Raw genomic sequence first — 14,641 nt, forward strand, 5'->3', positions numbered from 1 at the left:
GGAAGCATTGAATTTTAGCCTTTGCCATCTGCACAGTAACCCTGTTCCACAGCTTAGGAAATTGGGCGGCAGGTTATTTTGGTTCTATGACCCTTTCCCAGAGCTGGGGAAGAATGTGCATTCTCTTTTGTCCCAGTGTGGTTGTCCCCTCTCAGCCCTGGCTTCAGTTCGTGGGAGTGGGGGTAGGGGTGGGAGCAGGTAGATTCGGGTGAGCTGTGCCCAGGCTGCCCTGTGGCGTCACCATAGGTTGGGGTTTGCAACCGGATGTGCGGGACTCCTGGTGCCCAGGGTCCCCGCCTCTTATCTCTCCCTAGGCAGGAGTCCGTTTGGATCAGGTGCAGTGTGGGACTGCCCCTCAGTGTGGGCAGGATATCTTTCATGCAAAGAAATGATTAGGAGGATATGGCTCTTTGGTGCTTTTGGACCTACAGCCAGGAACTGTTCTGGCCCCCAGAGAAGACTAGCCACAGATTCTAGTGCCAGATGGTGATTCAAAAGCAAAACCAAGCAAAACATCCATATTTTTTCCTGATCGTATTAAAAATATATGCTTATTGAAACAGAACCTCAACCACTACGGAAATTGAAAAGTAGGAAGTGACCTTTTCGTAGAATGTCATCCCTGTCCTTTGGCAGTGAATGTTAATGGAAGGAGTCAGAAAACCCTGGCTTGGAATCCTCGCTCGACTCTTTCAGTTTCTAAAGGTCTCACGTGAGGGGAAAAGTCCTGCTTCCCCACCACCCCCCCGCTCCAAGTGCCATCAGGAGAGTTTGCAGAGGTGTTTGGTGAAGTTACGTCCAGGGCTGTCACTGGCCCAATGTGGGTTCAGTTATATTCTTTGTCCCCATTCCCACCCCTTTGCTTCTGATCTTCTAGGAATCCAGAGTCGGGAGAGCAGAGTGTCTAGAGAAGCCCTGTGCGTTCTCGGTTCGGTTGCACGACTGAGCTGCTGTCTCCGCCCCAGCTTTTGCTCTCTTCTCCGCTTGCTGGTGTTGGCTAGCTCTGGCTCTCCTGCCCAGGTTAGGCAAGGACCTGGGGCTGTCCCGCCAGCATGTCTGCGGTGTCCCAAGACATGGGCCTGCCTCTGGTCTTGGGTGTGTCCTCCCAAGGGTTCTAGAGAAAGTCAGGCAAGTTCAGACGGAATACACGTTCCTCCTTGCAGACTCTCGAAAAGCCCATGACACACACCGTGTGTCCCCTGCCAGTCATTTACCTGCATGACCTGAGTGTGCTTGGCGCACTGAATTAGCTCAAGGACGACACTTTCTCATCCTTAATTCGGAAAATGAATAGAAAGGAGACCCCCTTTTAATTTCTGGAAGCATAGGGAAGATGTTTACCATTCCGCTGCATTCTTGGCTGCTAAGAAATGACAGTGGTTAATGTTCAGGTATTGAGCTGCCCGTGGGGGGTGGGGGGTGGGCGGGTGGGTGGCCATGGGTAGTAATATTAGCTAATATTTATTGAGTGCTTTCTGTGTGTGAGGGACCGCTGTGCACTTTGCATGGATTATCTCATTTTATCCCCCCAGCAGTCCTGTGAAGTGAAGACAGTTGTTAATTTCTGAGAAGGAAGGCAGACCATCAAAATGCTAAATAAGCCTCCTGGGGTACACAGTGAATAATGGAGGCAGAATGCAAACAGAGCCTGGGTTTCCAAAGGGGATATTTCCCTTCCAGAATCTTCGTGCATCTCTCTGCTCCACTCCCTCTGGGAATCGGTTGGGCATCGTCCACTTTTCTTTTGGAATCTTTTTGCCGTCTCTCTATTAGAAACAGTCTCCATCATTCTGGCCAAACAGTGTAACTAACACGGTAAATGAATATCCAGTGTGAACATTCGTCGAGCATCTGCTTGCTGCCATGTTAGGTTCTGGGAGATAAAGAATTTAAGGATGATAGAGTTGCTGTCCTCGGGCCGCTCCCTCGCAGATTGTAATGGAGGAAGCTCAGGGCTACCTATAGATGTTGGCAGTCCAGCGTGAGGCCGGAGATGCGGAGAGAGTGAGGCCTGCATGCTTTTAGAACATCCCAGGGCTGATTATTGGGGTACCAGGCAGAGCCATCGGGCCAGAGGAGATGACAGGCTTGGAAGTTAAAATCCACATGGTGTCTGTCACTATGCTGTGGGAGTCCTCAGGGAGGGGCAGCAGTGGGTTCAGCTGTGAGGCACAGAGGGATGATGAGAAAATTGGGAAGGCTGCACAGAGGAGGGAAAGGGCTTTGCAGGATGAGTAGAAGTTCACCAAGAGGGCTGAACAGTTGGAGGGACAGTGGAAGCAGATGCCCCGAGGAGGGTCAGCAAGTGGCATGTCCAGTGTGGCCGGAGTGCTGAGGATGCTGTAGCTGAGGCTGAAAGCTTAAGAGCTCGGACTGTGGGGCCTTAGTCCCAGTTGGTGTTATTACCCCTGTGTTATTGGGATTGTGGTTTTGTCACCCCTGTGCCGGGACGGGACTGGTGTGTACGTAGGGGCACTGAGTGATCGAGGGGCATGCAGCCTCTGACCTATAGGGTGCTCCATACCGGTAGCTCAGGGCGTCACCTTGGACCTGACTGTGAGGCCGTGGACTAAGCCTGCAGGTCTGAGCCAGGGGAGCGACATGATTAGACGTGTCCGGCGACCCGGTTCCTCCCGAACGGCAGGTCCTCTGCTTCCGGTGTGTGCCCAGGCGCTGCGGTGCTCTCCCCGTGCACCGTCGCTTTGGCCGTGACCCTCCGGGTGCCCGCGAGCTTGCAGGAGAGGGAGCAGGAGCGCTGAGCTGTGCTGAGCCTGCCGAGGGCCCTGTGGTGGCCGTGAAGTCAGGGGACCGGGTTCTGGTCAAGTCTTGGGTCAGTTGGCCACGTGACTGTGGAAAGTCACTCGTGGTCCCTTCTTCCGCCATCCGAATCCGTGTCTCCTCCAGTGTGACGTGGGTGGCAGCCAGGCAGATCACCGAGGCCACGTGCTCCCTGGAGCCCGTCTGAAGGATCGCAAGAGTGTGGCCACGTGTGGCTAGTCTTGAGCACTCAGGACTCTGCTCCTTCTCTTGTCTCCTCTAAACCTCCCTATGTTCTCAGAGTTTAGAGTGCATGCATTCCTTTTCTGTTTTCTTCTTCTCTGAGACAAAAGGAAGTTCCCGATTCTGCTGGTCCTGGTTCGGTGACCTCGGACAAGCCGCCCTGGTGGGCCGTAGCTGCTCATCTGCCAGATACACCCTGGGACGACTTCCAAGGGCTGGGTGGGGACAGTGCGAGACCCTGGGCGTCAGGAGCCCTGCACGGGCCGGCACAGAGGATGCTAGTGAGGGCAGGCCCCGGCCCCCGCCTCCCACCACGCCCAGCAGCAGGTGCCCACGCTCATCTCAGGCTGCAGGCTCACTCCTGGACCGGGCTTTCTCCAGTGAGTTCTGCAGCACCCCTGCATCCCTACCACCTGGGGGACCCGTGGAGTCGACCCCAGCCCAGGCCCACTGACCAGCCTTGCTGTGCGTGGACCTCGGGGGTCTGTACTGGAACAAGCCCCCAGTGATCATGAGGGCCACTCAGCTGCGAGCCCACGGCCCAGAGAAGCCTTCTGTGTGCTTACTGCCCTGTAGGCCCTCGGGAGGTGCGAGTGATTCTCACACACACACACACACACACACACACACCACCACCACCACCACCACGAATGTTGGAATGCCACCCAGGTCCACGGAGCTCTGGACACTTGAGTTCCCTGTCAGGCTTCTTTTCTGGACTACTATTCTGACACGTTTTTGGTGAATTTTCATCTCTGCTGCTTCTTGATTGCTTTTGTTCCCTTTTCTCCCCTCCCTCCCTTCTGCTGTCTTTCCCTAGTGTTCGGGTCGCCTGGACACTCTGCAGCTCCTGACCCCCTACTGCTGGTGAGCTGGGACATGGCAGGGTGCACCTTCTGAGTGGGGGGGCAGGGGGCGAGAGTGGGAGCCACTAGGGTTCCCCACAGGGCTCGCTGGTAGACGGGCAGACGGACACAGCTCCTTTCCTGCCTGGCAAGCCTGGGGGACAGCTCGGCGGCGTGGGCTCCCTGTGCCTCGCGCCCAGCCCGTTGGATTTCTGTTCCGTGGTCTCTTCCTCCTGCCCCACTCCCTCCACTTTGGGTTTCATCCGCGTCCTGGGGGCAAGGTAGATGGCCCTGGTTTACTTAGTGACATGTGCCTGTGTGGCTTGAAGTAAGACCGGTTTCCGTGGAAGTCAGAAGTGCATTCCAGAGTCACAGCGTGACCTCCCCGGAAGCCCAGCTAATCCAGGTTTTAAAGAGGAGTTGGAACAAAGGTGGTGATTATGGGATGTGTGAGCTGTGGGGTGTGGGAAAGGGCAGGGACAGCAGGGTCGCCTGGTGGGAAGCTCTGTTTTGAGGAATCGAGTGAATGGCCCCAGAATGGGATCCAGATGCTAAAGGGAGGCGGGGGCTTGGGGCAGGCATGGACCCTAGGGACCGTGCAGCCCGTGGTGCTGGGCTCCATCCGCCCCCCTCCCCCCTTGCTAGCTGTGTGACGTCGGGCAAGGGGCCTGCTCTCCCCACGCTGCTGTTTCTGTCATTTTGGGATAGGAGTCCTGTCCCTCAGGTTGTGATCATTAATGGGGATTAAATGGGGGATTTACAGGGATCTCTTCTGTGATTGGCGATTAGTCAATGCTGTTTTGAGCATTAGCCCTTGCTCTTACCCTGAGCATCTTTTTCCTTCCTCCCAACTGACATCCCTCTCAGGGCCCACGTGATCGTCATGGAAACAGTGGCAGTCCTGTGCGGAGCTCCCTGAGGCCCCAGGGCACGTGGGCTGCAATTGTTGGTGTAGTCCTTAAGTGGATGGTTTCTCATTGGCCCGTTTCTTTAATGAGATGTGAAGCTCTTTGCAGGCAGGGGCCCACGTGAGATCTTGAGTCTCCCAAGTTCCTTTCCTGGAGAACATGCACGCCTGAGAACCTCTGTACTCTGTCTTCAAGAGCAGGTCCTGCTGTTCTGTGAACAACTGCCTCCTTGAGTCATTGTTTGGTGGTTCTGCTCCAGGGTACTTTGCCCCCTTTTTCATGGGAATCTGATGGACATTCGGGTCTTTGCTGACCTTTCCTGGAGGGATATTGTGGGCGAAGGCAAACAAAAGGAAGTGGACAAAAAATACTCCCAGACCTTAAAGATTTGTCATTTGTAGAAGGAAAGTGTTTGTGATTTTTCTCAGCCCTTTTCAGTATCTGAATCACCTTGAAGCTCTAGAGGGAGGTGGCGGGGAGCTGAGTAGGTGGAAGCCTTCTTTCACTGAGGACCTACTATGTGAAAGGGCTTTACACAGGCCAACTCTGATCCCTCCCAACTCTGTGAGGCAGGACTCATCTGGCAGGTATGGATGGGGGTTCCAGAAGTGAAGCTCCAAGTGTCACGGCTGTGTAGTAAACATTGGGTCTGTCACTTGGCATAGCCTCCCCTCCCCTGCCCTCTGTCTGCCTCTCTTTCTCTCTCTAAATATTGCTGTTGTTATTCCTCTCTGGTCTGTTCTAGCTAATGACACAGAAGGTCACTGTGAGGGAACCCAGGGACCTGCTGTTAGGACAGTTCGGATCCCTGAACCTGTTCGGGGCCTCAGTTCTCGCGTGTCTGGAGGACAGTTTGTGGGAAGTGCCACGTCCTCACTGGTACCACTCACAGGTTTGTCCTCTCACCTGCAGGTGGGGAGAGGCAGTCGGGGTCAGTTGGTTTTTGGGGAGACCAGCTCCCCATTCCTGTCACGACAGCCCCGAGGCTGGTGGGCATGTTGCCCGGGGAGTCTCTGTTCATTGACCTTTCCGGCATCTCTGTCTTCTGGAATCTTCTTATCCGGTCACCCTGTCCCCAGTCTGTCCCCCCACATTACCCTTCTGTGGCAGGGCAGCCTCGTGGTTAAAGAAAAAGGCTCTGGAGGCAGGGTGCGTGGGCTCGTATCTCAGCCTGATCTCTGACACTCGTCCTCATTTGAACATGGGTTCACACCTCACAGCGTTGTTGAGGTGACATGACTTACTGCGGCCCATGCTCTTGAACAAGCCCTCAGGAGGTGTGGTTCTTCCCTGCCCTGCCAAGCCTCTGCTCATGCTGCCTTGTGCTGACAGCACCCTGCACCTACCAAGTTAAGGAGCCGCTCCCCTCCCAGGTGCTGTGTGTCCAGCTCTCCTTCTCACTTGAGATTTGCTTCTCATTCTGCATCCCACAGGTCCTAGCTGGGTGGCCCTGGGCAGATCACTTTACCTCTCTGGGCCTTATTTCTCAGCTGCTCAGTGAGGGAATCGAACCAGATTATTCCAAGGTTTCTCCCACTCTGACGTGCAGGGGCCTCTCAATCCGGTAGGTTCTAGTCTCTCCTCCTCTGCCCTGGCTCCAGGCACACCACCATCACAGCCTGGACACCACCCAGTGTGCTCAGTTACGGACATGCACTGTCTGCGCATTCACTTCTCTGGGTCTCTTGGTACGGCCTGGAAGCTCCCTGAAGGCAAGGATCCTGCCTTTCTCAACTGGCGTGATTTCCAGCTCCCAGCATTATTCCAGCCAACCCTTACTGAGCAGGTGTCGAGTTCCCAAGCGCCGTGCAGGACTTCTGGAGCCTGGCTGAACCCGAATGCCGGTATTTCTGAAGGCCAGCTCTAACCAGTGTCCGTCAGCGCTGTGAGCAGGGCTCCCTTAACGGAGTCAGGTGAGGGTACCTGGCCGTAGAAGGGCTCATGCTGGGGGGGCTCCCTTGCCCCTCCTGTGTAAGCCCACGGTGTCTGACACGGCGCAGAGGATCATCAGACTCTCACTAACATGAGTGAACGGGACTGGGCTCACTTTGCACCTCTCATGCCTAACTGGTGGGAATGACCGAAGTACTGGTGGATCGGGCTGTGTGAAGCTGCTAGTCCATGTGAGCTGTGAGCCCCCCTCGGGCAGCTGTGTGTGCTGAGTGTCTCAGAGACAGCCTCTCATCCACGTGTGGACCCCAGAGGACATGCCTTTCCATTCCTTATTTTTATTAAGTAGACAAGGGAACACGTTCAGAGAGCTTAAGGGGTGTGCCCACAGCCAGTGACTGACCACGGCATCGTGATTCATACCTGGTTTATTTTGCCCACAAGCCCCACCTCATGCCCCCTGCCCCCTGCATCCCCTGGTTGATGAATCAGGTGAGTGCAAGGGGGAGTGTGTGCTGGAGGCTTGGGAATTCCAGAGCAGCCGATCCGTGTCTTCCCAGCACACGCCAGGGAGAAACTGAAATGAAGCAAAAATAGAGTCTGTCAGCGGGAGGACAGTCGCTGCTTTCTCTGGGAATAGATCTCCGTGATTTATCTTCCCAGGTGAGGCGGGCCCCAGCTCTCGGGGTATCACAGAGAGATAGTGTGACTATGACCAGCAGAATCACTGCCTCTCCCTTCATCAGAGAAAGATCAAGTAGACACCTCTTCTGTGGCATCAGCGTCAAAGAAATCCTACCTCCCAAGCGTGGGGGGGCCCGCTCAGAGTGTCCGGGAGCTGCTGTGTCCTGCCCGATGGCCGGTGCTGTGCCCCGCCCGAGGCCAGCGTCCACAGGTGTTGAGGTCACCATCTGCTGATGCTTGCTCCGGCTGACGTGGACAATGCGACTGATCGCTGTTGCAAGAGCAGAGATGGAGGAGAGGGAGAGCGCATGCGTGCACACACACCCATGGAGTCCGGGACGCCGAGCAGCAGAGAGGGGACAGCATGCAGCCAGGCACACCTGGGAGATGCTCCCTCTGGCCCCCACTGCAGACTGTGCTTCTCTCACGCGTGGGTGACAGGGGCCAGCTGACCCGGCTTTGCACAGTCCGTGCCCTGGACCCCCATTCACCGCTCTGGGCCAACCCAGGACACCTGGAATCTTCCAGTTCCCAGAGCATCCCTCCGTGCATCCCGCGTTTAAGGGTTACTGGTGTACAAACGTGCGGTCTCAAGTGTTGGGTAGGAAATGGAGGCGGCCTCTTTCTGTTTTTCTTCAAAATGCCCACTGCAGGGGGGCCAGCTGGTGGAACTAGGGAGGGTCAAGAAGGAAATCTTGGGCCAGACAGCCCAGGAGGCAGAGGAGAGAGAGAGAGACTCAGCCAAGAGAATGGGGCTGGGGGCTGTATTTTCTTGTAGGGCAGTTCCAAGCAGGATTCCGTGCCACCAGGCCAGAACACGTTTATTTGCAGAATGTTCCCGGCCCTCTGGGGGCAGGGTCAGCTGCAAGGCAGTGGGCCGTGAAAGTACGGGGGGGCAGAGAAAGCTGTCAAGTGCCGATTCCCAGGCCTTGAGAATTGTTCTGGAGTCTGCAGCGTACTTACACAGGACACACTAAAAAAACGTTAACCAACTTTTCATTGAGGTGTGACATGCACTAGAAAATCCGTGTATCCTAAGTATGTGGATGGCTTGGTAAGTGTTCACAGACGGCACATGGGTGTGTGGCCAGCACCTGCATGAATGGAAGGTCATGAGCGTATCAGGAGCCGCACCTGACACCTTCCGGTCACGTCTGTCCCACTTCACTCAGGATCACTTTGTCCTGACTTCTCACAGCATAGATTCGTTTAACCTGCTTATGTGTTCACGTCTTACTTTTTTAGAAGATTTATTTATTGGGGCGCCCGGGTGGCTCAGTCAGTTCAGCATCGGACTCTTGGTTTCAGCTTCAGGTCATGATCCCGGGGTCCTGGGATCGAGTCCCGCGTGGGGCTCCCTGCTCAGCGGGGAGTCTGCTTCTCCCTCTGACCCTCCGCCTGTTCATGCTCTCTCTCTCCTTCTTTGTCTCAAATAAAGTCTTTTACAAAAGAGATGGCAGTGCCACCTAAGAAGCCAGTCCTGGGTATTGACCATCATTTTTTATTTTGGCCAATCCGTTAGGAAAAGCAAATGCCTAGAAGGGAATCAACGTAGCAGAGGAAGTGAAAATGCTCCCCAAGAGGGAAGTGCCGTGCAGCACCCCGAGTTCTTGCGGGTGAAGGCTGTGGTGGGGCCACCTCCTCAGGGTGGGGGGGTCCACTGCTTGGCTGCAGTGATACCCAGCAGACCATGTAATAATTCTTCCCCAGGCGACAGAGCTTTAACGTACCGGACCCAACAAAACAGACGTGCCTCCAGCCCTGCCTGTGTCCCTCCTCCTCTCCCCCTGCCATTGACTGGGGCTGGTACCACAAGTCACTGCCCCTCCTGCTGGAAGCAGCCCCTCTCGGCCCCGCAGGACTCTGCGCCCGACATTCTGGTGCCCTGCCGTTCCTGGCTGCTACCCTGGGCCGGCAGCTCTGGGCGCTGGTTGCTGTCGGAGCTGAGGCTGTGCTTGACTTGCGGGAGGCCTCATTCATTTGCATGAAACAATGGCTAACCGAGCTCTTAGTATGTGCCCAGCCCCATGCTGAGCACTTTATGGTGATGACTTCCCCCGGCCTTCTAGGTCTAAGAAGTGGGTAGGTGTGATTCACCCCCATTTTACAGATGAGAAAACTAAGGGCTAAAACCATTTTCCCTGAGTAACATAGCTAGTGAGTTTCTTAGTTTGACTGCAAACGTTGATGTTTTAACCACTATCCTGTATTTCTCTCTTAGGGGCTGATATTTAGATACTTAAACTTCCTTTTGAACCCACCTTTCTCTTGGGTCTAAAAGCTATGTCAGGTGGGTTTAAATGGGACAAAGGGAGCTCATCCTGTGACCCTTGGCCACTGAAGAACGTTTAAAACAGAGGATGGCATGTTGGTGCTATGAGATGGCCCCCCAAGAGATGTCCATGCCCTGGTCCCAGGACCTGGGGGTGAATATGCTGCTTTCCATGTCAAGAGGGACTTTGTAGCTAAGATTGAAGCTTAGGACCATGAGCTGGGGTTATCGATCTTGGGTCATCTATGTGGGCCCCGTGTAATCATAGGGGTCCTTGAAAGTGGAGGAGGGAGGCCATAGAGTCAGAGAAGGAGGTATCCTGGTGGAAGCAGGGTCAGAGGTGCCATGTTGCTATATCTGAAGATGGAGGAAGGGAGCCGTAAGCTGAGGCTCCCGGGAGCCACTTCTGGAAGGTAGAACGGGCAAGGAAACGGACTTTTCTTAGAGCCTCCAGAAGAAACAGCTCTGCCAACCCCCTTAATTATGCCTGGATGAGACCTACGCTAGACTTCTGACCTCCAAAAGTGTAAGATAATGAATTTGTGTTGTGCTATGCCACTAAGTATTTGAAGTTACCGCAGGAACGAAACAGTTGCTCTTGATGACCGTTGCTGAAATGGCCAAGCTCGTGGGCTTTGGAGCCAGGCTGCCTGATTTCAAATCTCTGATGTGTGGTTTTCCAGCTGCGTGACCTTGGGCAGTTTGCTTCACCTTTCTGGGCCTCTGGTTTCTCATCTCTCAAATTGGGTAAGAGTAGGCTGTAACCTACAAGGTTGTTAGAGGAGTAAATGAGGATTGTTATGCCTGTGAAATGCCTGGTAGTTGTAGGTACAGTCGCTCCGGGTGGGGAGACACTCCGGCTCCAGATTCAGGCTCCACTCTTAGCTGTTCGGAGCAAGGCAGCGTCCTGTGCCTCTGTTTCCTTATCTGGAAAATAGAGGCAGGAGTCCCAGGGTGGTGGGGAGATTGTATCAGATGGTGGGCCTGAGCCTTCAGGGTGAGTGGTAGGCCGTCCGTAGGGGGCAGTCGTTCTTACCTTTGGGTGGGTGGTGACTGTTGAACCTCGAGCCCTCTGCATCATGCACCCACGTGTTTCTTCAGTTATCTTGAGGATGGTTGAAGTACGCCATGCTGGGGAGGCAGAAGTGTCCCCGCATGGCCGGAACAGTCCTGGGTACCTACCTAGCAGGTGCTCAGTGATTGCTGCACACAGGAATACAAAAAGGAGAAGGCCCCAGGCCCTGCCCCGAAGACACTCGTGGTGCAGGAGGAGGCCTGGCCTGATGCCAGAGCTTTGCGGTTGTCTTTAAAAAGAAACAAAACAAAGAACTACTTCCTACCAGCTGACCCCCAACCCCCTCAGCTCTCTGCCAGGACCTCTCAGCCCTGCAGAGGAGCTCAGGACTGTGTGCCAGGCCTGGCCCAACTGCTGACTGCCTAAGCTGGCCCCCTACCCCTTCTTGAACCTTTTCTCCTCCTCTTTATAATGGGCATACCTCTCAGGTAGTTTTGGGGAGCCCCAAGCAGTAGAATGTTCCGGATCTGAGAGGTCTTTGGTGCCTGTGCAAAGTGACTCTCCCCTGAAGGCCCCCCGATTTCCTGCCTCACCTCCGTTTGGGGATCAGACCTACAGGGCATTATTTTTAGTGAGTTCCCCTCTAAGTATATTAGGGTCAAATATAAGGAAGGGAGAAGGACACGACTACTGCTCTGGGTCCATGATTGTAACAAGATTGATTTTTCTTCTCTGCATCCCCAGGCCTGATCTTTGGACCAGAAAGGAATTAAAAAGTTGCCCCTTACGATGGCTATGCCTTATCAGTTGCCTGGAGCTGCACTCAAGGATTTCCGGAGCCTTGTGGATTTACAGTGATATTCAGCTGCCTGGGGGAGGACCGTGGAGGAAGCATTCTCTGGAATCACACGCACCCGGCACACGTTTGGATGCTAATGGCGGTTTTCAGGAAGGCCCTGGCTGAGCGCTTGGCGGATCCCTGCACCTGGACGCCTGTGGGGGACAGAGGACCGCAGCTTCCTGGGACGCCTGAGATCTCTGCCCTTATTTCCGCATGAGTGTTTGGTTGGGTCGCTGCCGCCTCCTCGAGGGCGCCCTGTGAAATGTAAGGCCCGTCCCCTCCTCGTGCACATGCTCCTGTGTGTTCTATCAGGTGCTCACCTGGGCTTTCAATGACACTGGCCTGGCTGGGGGGGACAGAAGTCACGGTGACAGAGCCGGTTCTCAAGGGGAGATGGCATTTACTGACCTCCCTCCGTGTGTGCTTGGGTGCTGGGTGCGTGGGGGAGACAGCTGGAAACTGAAAGGAGCTTCCCTGGAGCACCCCGGTTCCCTGTGCTGATGGGCGTCATTGTGCCCGTTAGCCTTCCCTGACTGCCTGGCTCGTGGGCCTGTCTCCGGACACCAGACCACAGGGGCCTTGAAGTGAGTTTTGAAGACAGAGCATTGTGTCTTCTGCTGTGGAACGGGCATTAAGGTGTGATGGTGAATGAGTTAAGACGTTGAGGGTAGATAGGGAAAGTATGCATGGCTCTGTGCTTAGAGCGAGAAACACATTGTTGAGAGTCCTCAGGCTGCCCGTGGAGCCAAAGGCCTGGGCTGGGATCTCTGCCCCATACCTGCTGTGTGACTCAGGCCAAGTGACTGCTGGATGCTTTCCCTCTCTCTCTTCAGTAGAAATGATGTGTCATCATCCTTCGCAGGGTTGGTGTCGAGGATCTCAAAATAGATGCTCGCGCTTGGCACGCAGCAGATACTGTGTATGTGGTGGGGTTACTGTGGTTCGGGGGAAGGCTTCTGGGGAGGGTGGGTATTATGTGGCCGTGAACCAGAGTCAGGTGGGTCGTGCTGGACTTCACACGGGGTACTGGTTGGCATGGACGGTTGATCGAAGATCACCATCCCTGGACCTGTGGGAAGGCCGAGTGGCTAGGCGGTAACAGGCAAGGGAAAGGAGCCTTGTGTCCGCATGAGGGAGGGAGCAGTCAGACTTGGACTTGGCCGCAAAGGCCCATGGCAGTTCTGCAGTTGGCAAGCAGAAGGACTGGCCCCCCCACCCCCACCTCCCTGGTCCTGACTTGGCAGCTCTGATGTTGGGGACTTGGAGGGATGTTGCCTTAGCGTTGGGCTCGCCGTGGGAGAATGGCAGCTCAAACCTCCAGTGTCCTGGTGCAGGTCACCTGGGACCACCTGGCACGTGGCTGCCAAGACCGCAGTGAGGTGGGGCCTGGGGTTTGATTCTGACTGAGTTCCCGGTTCCACTCATGCCCAGTGGCACTTCTCAGCGAGGCTTTCCCTGATGTCCTAGTGGAAATAAGGTCCCTATGGTCCCTCCCCACTATTCTCAATCAGAGCGCCTAGATGTGTTGTGATGTGTTGCTCACATACACAGGTTGTGTGATTTCGTGTCTTTCTTCCCCACCCTGGAAAGCAGTCTCTCTGAGGTCAGGAAACAGGTTTGTCTGGAGGCGACTTATTTATTGTATCTCCCTTGATCAGATCACAGGGTGGCTCTTAGTGGCTTTATTTCGGTGTTCCTGAAAAGGACAGACAAAAGGGAAGTGCTCTCTTTTGGAGCATCTATATAACTTCATCAGCCCACGGTCCTCCTAGGGGGGCAATGGTGTGCGCATTGTACAGCGGAGAACTGGGAGGTTTCGTGGGGCCACGTAACTCGCCCGAGGTTCCTTATCCATGAGAGCACTGAGCAGGAAGCCAGGAGCTGCCTGGTGTTTTATGCTGAATCACGCCAATTCAGCTGAAGGGTAAAGACTTTTCCTTCGAGGTCTTTAGAAGGGCGTGTGTGTGTGTGCGCACGCGTGCATGCGTGTGTGTGTGTAGCACAGTCTGCTGAGGAATGCTCTTGGACTCCTCAGAACTGGGTACCCTCTCTGTCCTCCGGGAGAGACAGACTTTCAGTAAGGACTCCCTCCTGTGTGAGGAGGCAGGATGAAGTGGGGCCGGGGTTGCGGTCCAGCCCCTGGAGGCTCACAGCCTGCGAGGAGCCTGTGCCCTTGGGTAGGTGGGGATTTGCAGCCCCCTGTGATGGGTGTGACGCCCACCGTACCACGGCCAAGCAGGGCAGGGAAGGGAATCATCTGAGGGGGCTGTTGAAGGTGGGAGCACTCTGAGGACGGGGAGGCTTGGCTGGGTTTGCAGTGGTGAGCAGAACAGTCCTGGGGGCCTGAGGGCCTCAGCTAGAAGAGTTGGGAACACGGGGGCGCAGCCCTGCCCCCAGGCCTTTGCACCTCCTCTTGCTCTTTTTTCCTACCCTCCTGCTGTGGCAGCTGTGCCCCCGCTTATCACATGACCCAGAACCCCGCTTCTGTTTTTATCGGTTGCTCCCCAGAACAAACCCATTGTGGTCTGGGTTATCTCCTGCTCCTCCCAGTAGGACAAGGGTGGGCTCTGCATCGGAAGATGCAGAAGGGTCCTGGTGAGGAATAAGGCTCCGCTGGGCCCCTCCTCTCTGGCCGCTGAGTCCCTGCCCCACATCTGCAGGGCTGTACCCTGTGGACGTTGACAGAGAAATGAACACCATTTCTTAAGCCACACTCTGTGCAGGGCGGTGGCAGGTACTATTCCATTCCAAGCCCAGAACAGACCCGTGGGGTAAGCACGGTTAGTCTGATGTTTTCCTCTTGACGTAACTGGAACACAGAAAGGCAGAGCAGTTCTCCCCCTAGCACAGGGCAGGACTTGAACAGTTCTCTCGGAAGCCAGAACCACTGGGCCTCCCTGTCTGGAGCTGAGGGACCCATTTCTGCTTCCTTCTTGGCCCCTGGTGACGGTGTGACCTCGGGCAGGTTACCTCTCTTCTCTGGGCCTTCATACCCCTTACTGGTAGGGAAACCGTCTACTTTCTGAGTCCGGACCCTTGCGAGTGAAAGCAGCACGCCAACATTTGCTCTGGGACGACAGGTGTAAATCAGGTCGTCGCTGGGCAGACTCCACCCAGTGGCCCCCGGACTTATCAGTTAGATGGTGGACGGTGCTGCTGGTGCTGCTGGTCCTGGTGCTGGTGCTG

General features: G+C 55.2%; 1 protein-coding gene across 3 annotated transcripts in view; it reads left to right on the forward strand.

Annotated features, from left to right (window-relative positions):
* Positions 1–14,641, forward strand: part of LOC116639315 — a 340,505-nt gene that overhangs the window by 55,314 nt on the left and 270,550 nt on the right. For 2 of the 3 annotated variants that reach the window (XR_004300812.1, XR_004300813.1), the window contains exon 2: positions 11,359–11,719. Coding sequence is in view for 1 of the 3 variants with exons in the window: in XM_032415491.1 (XP_032271382.1) it covers positions 13,309–13,379 (71 nt within the window). In the remaining 2 variants the exon portion in view is untranslated. Of the gene's footprint in view, positions 1–11,358; positions 11,720–12,448; positions 13,380–14,641 lie in introns of those variants that run through there. The other variant, XM_032415491.1, reaches the window with a different exon arrangement.

The sequence above is a fragment of the Phoca vitulina genome, unplaced genomic scaffold (genome assembly GCF_004348235.1).
Source record: "Phoca vitulina isolate PV1807 unplaced genomic scaffold, GSC_HSeal_1.0 scaffold18, whole genome shotgun sequence".
NCBI lineage: Eukaryota > Metazoa > Chordata > Mammalia > Carnivora > Phocidae > Phoca > Phoca vitulina.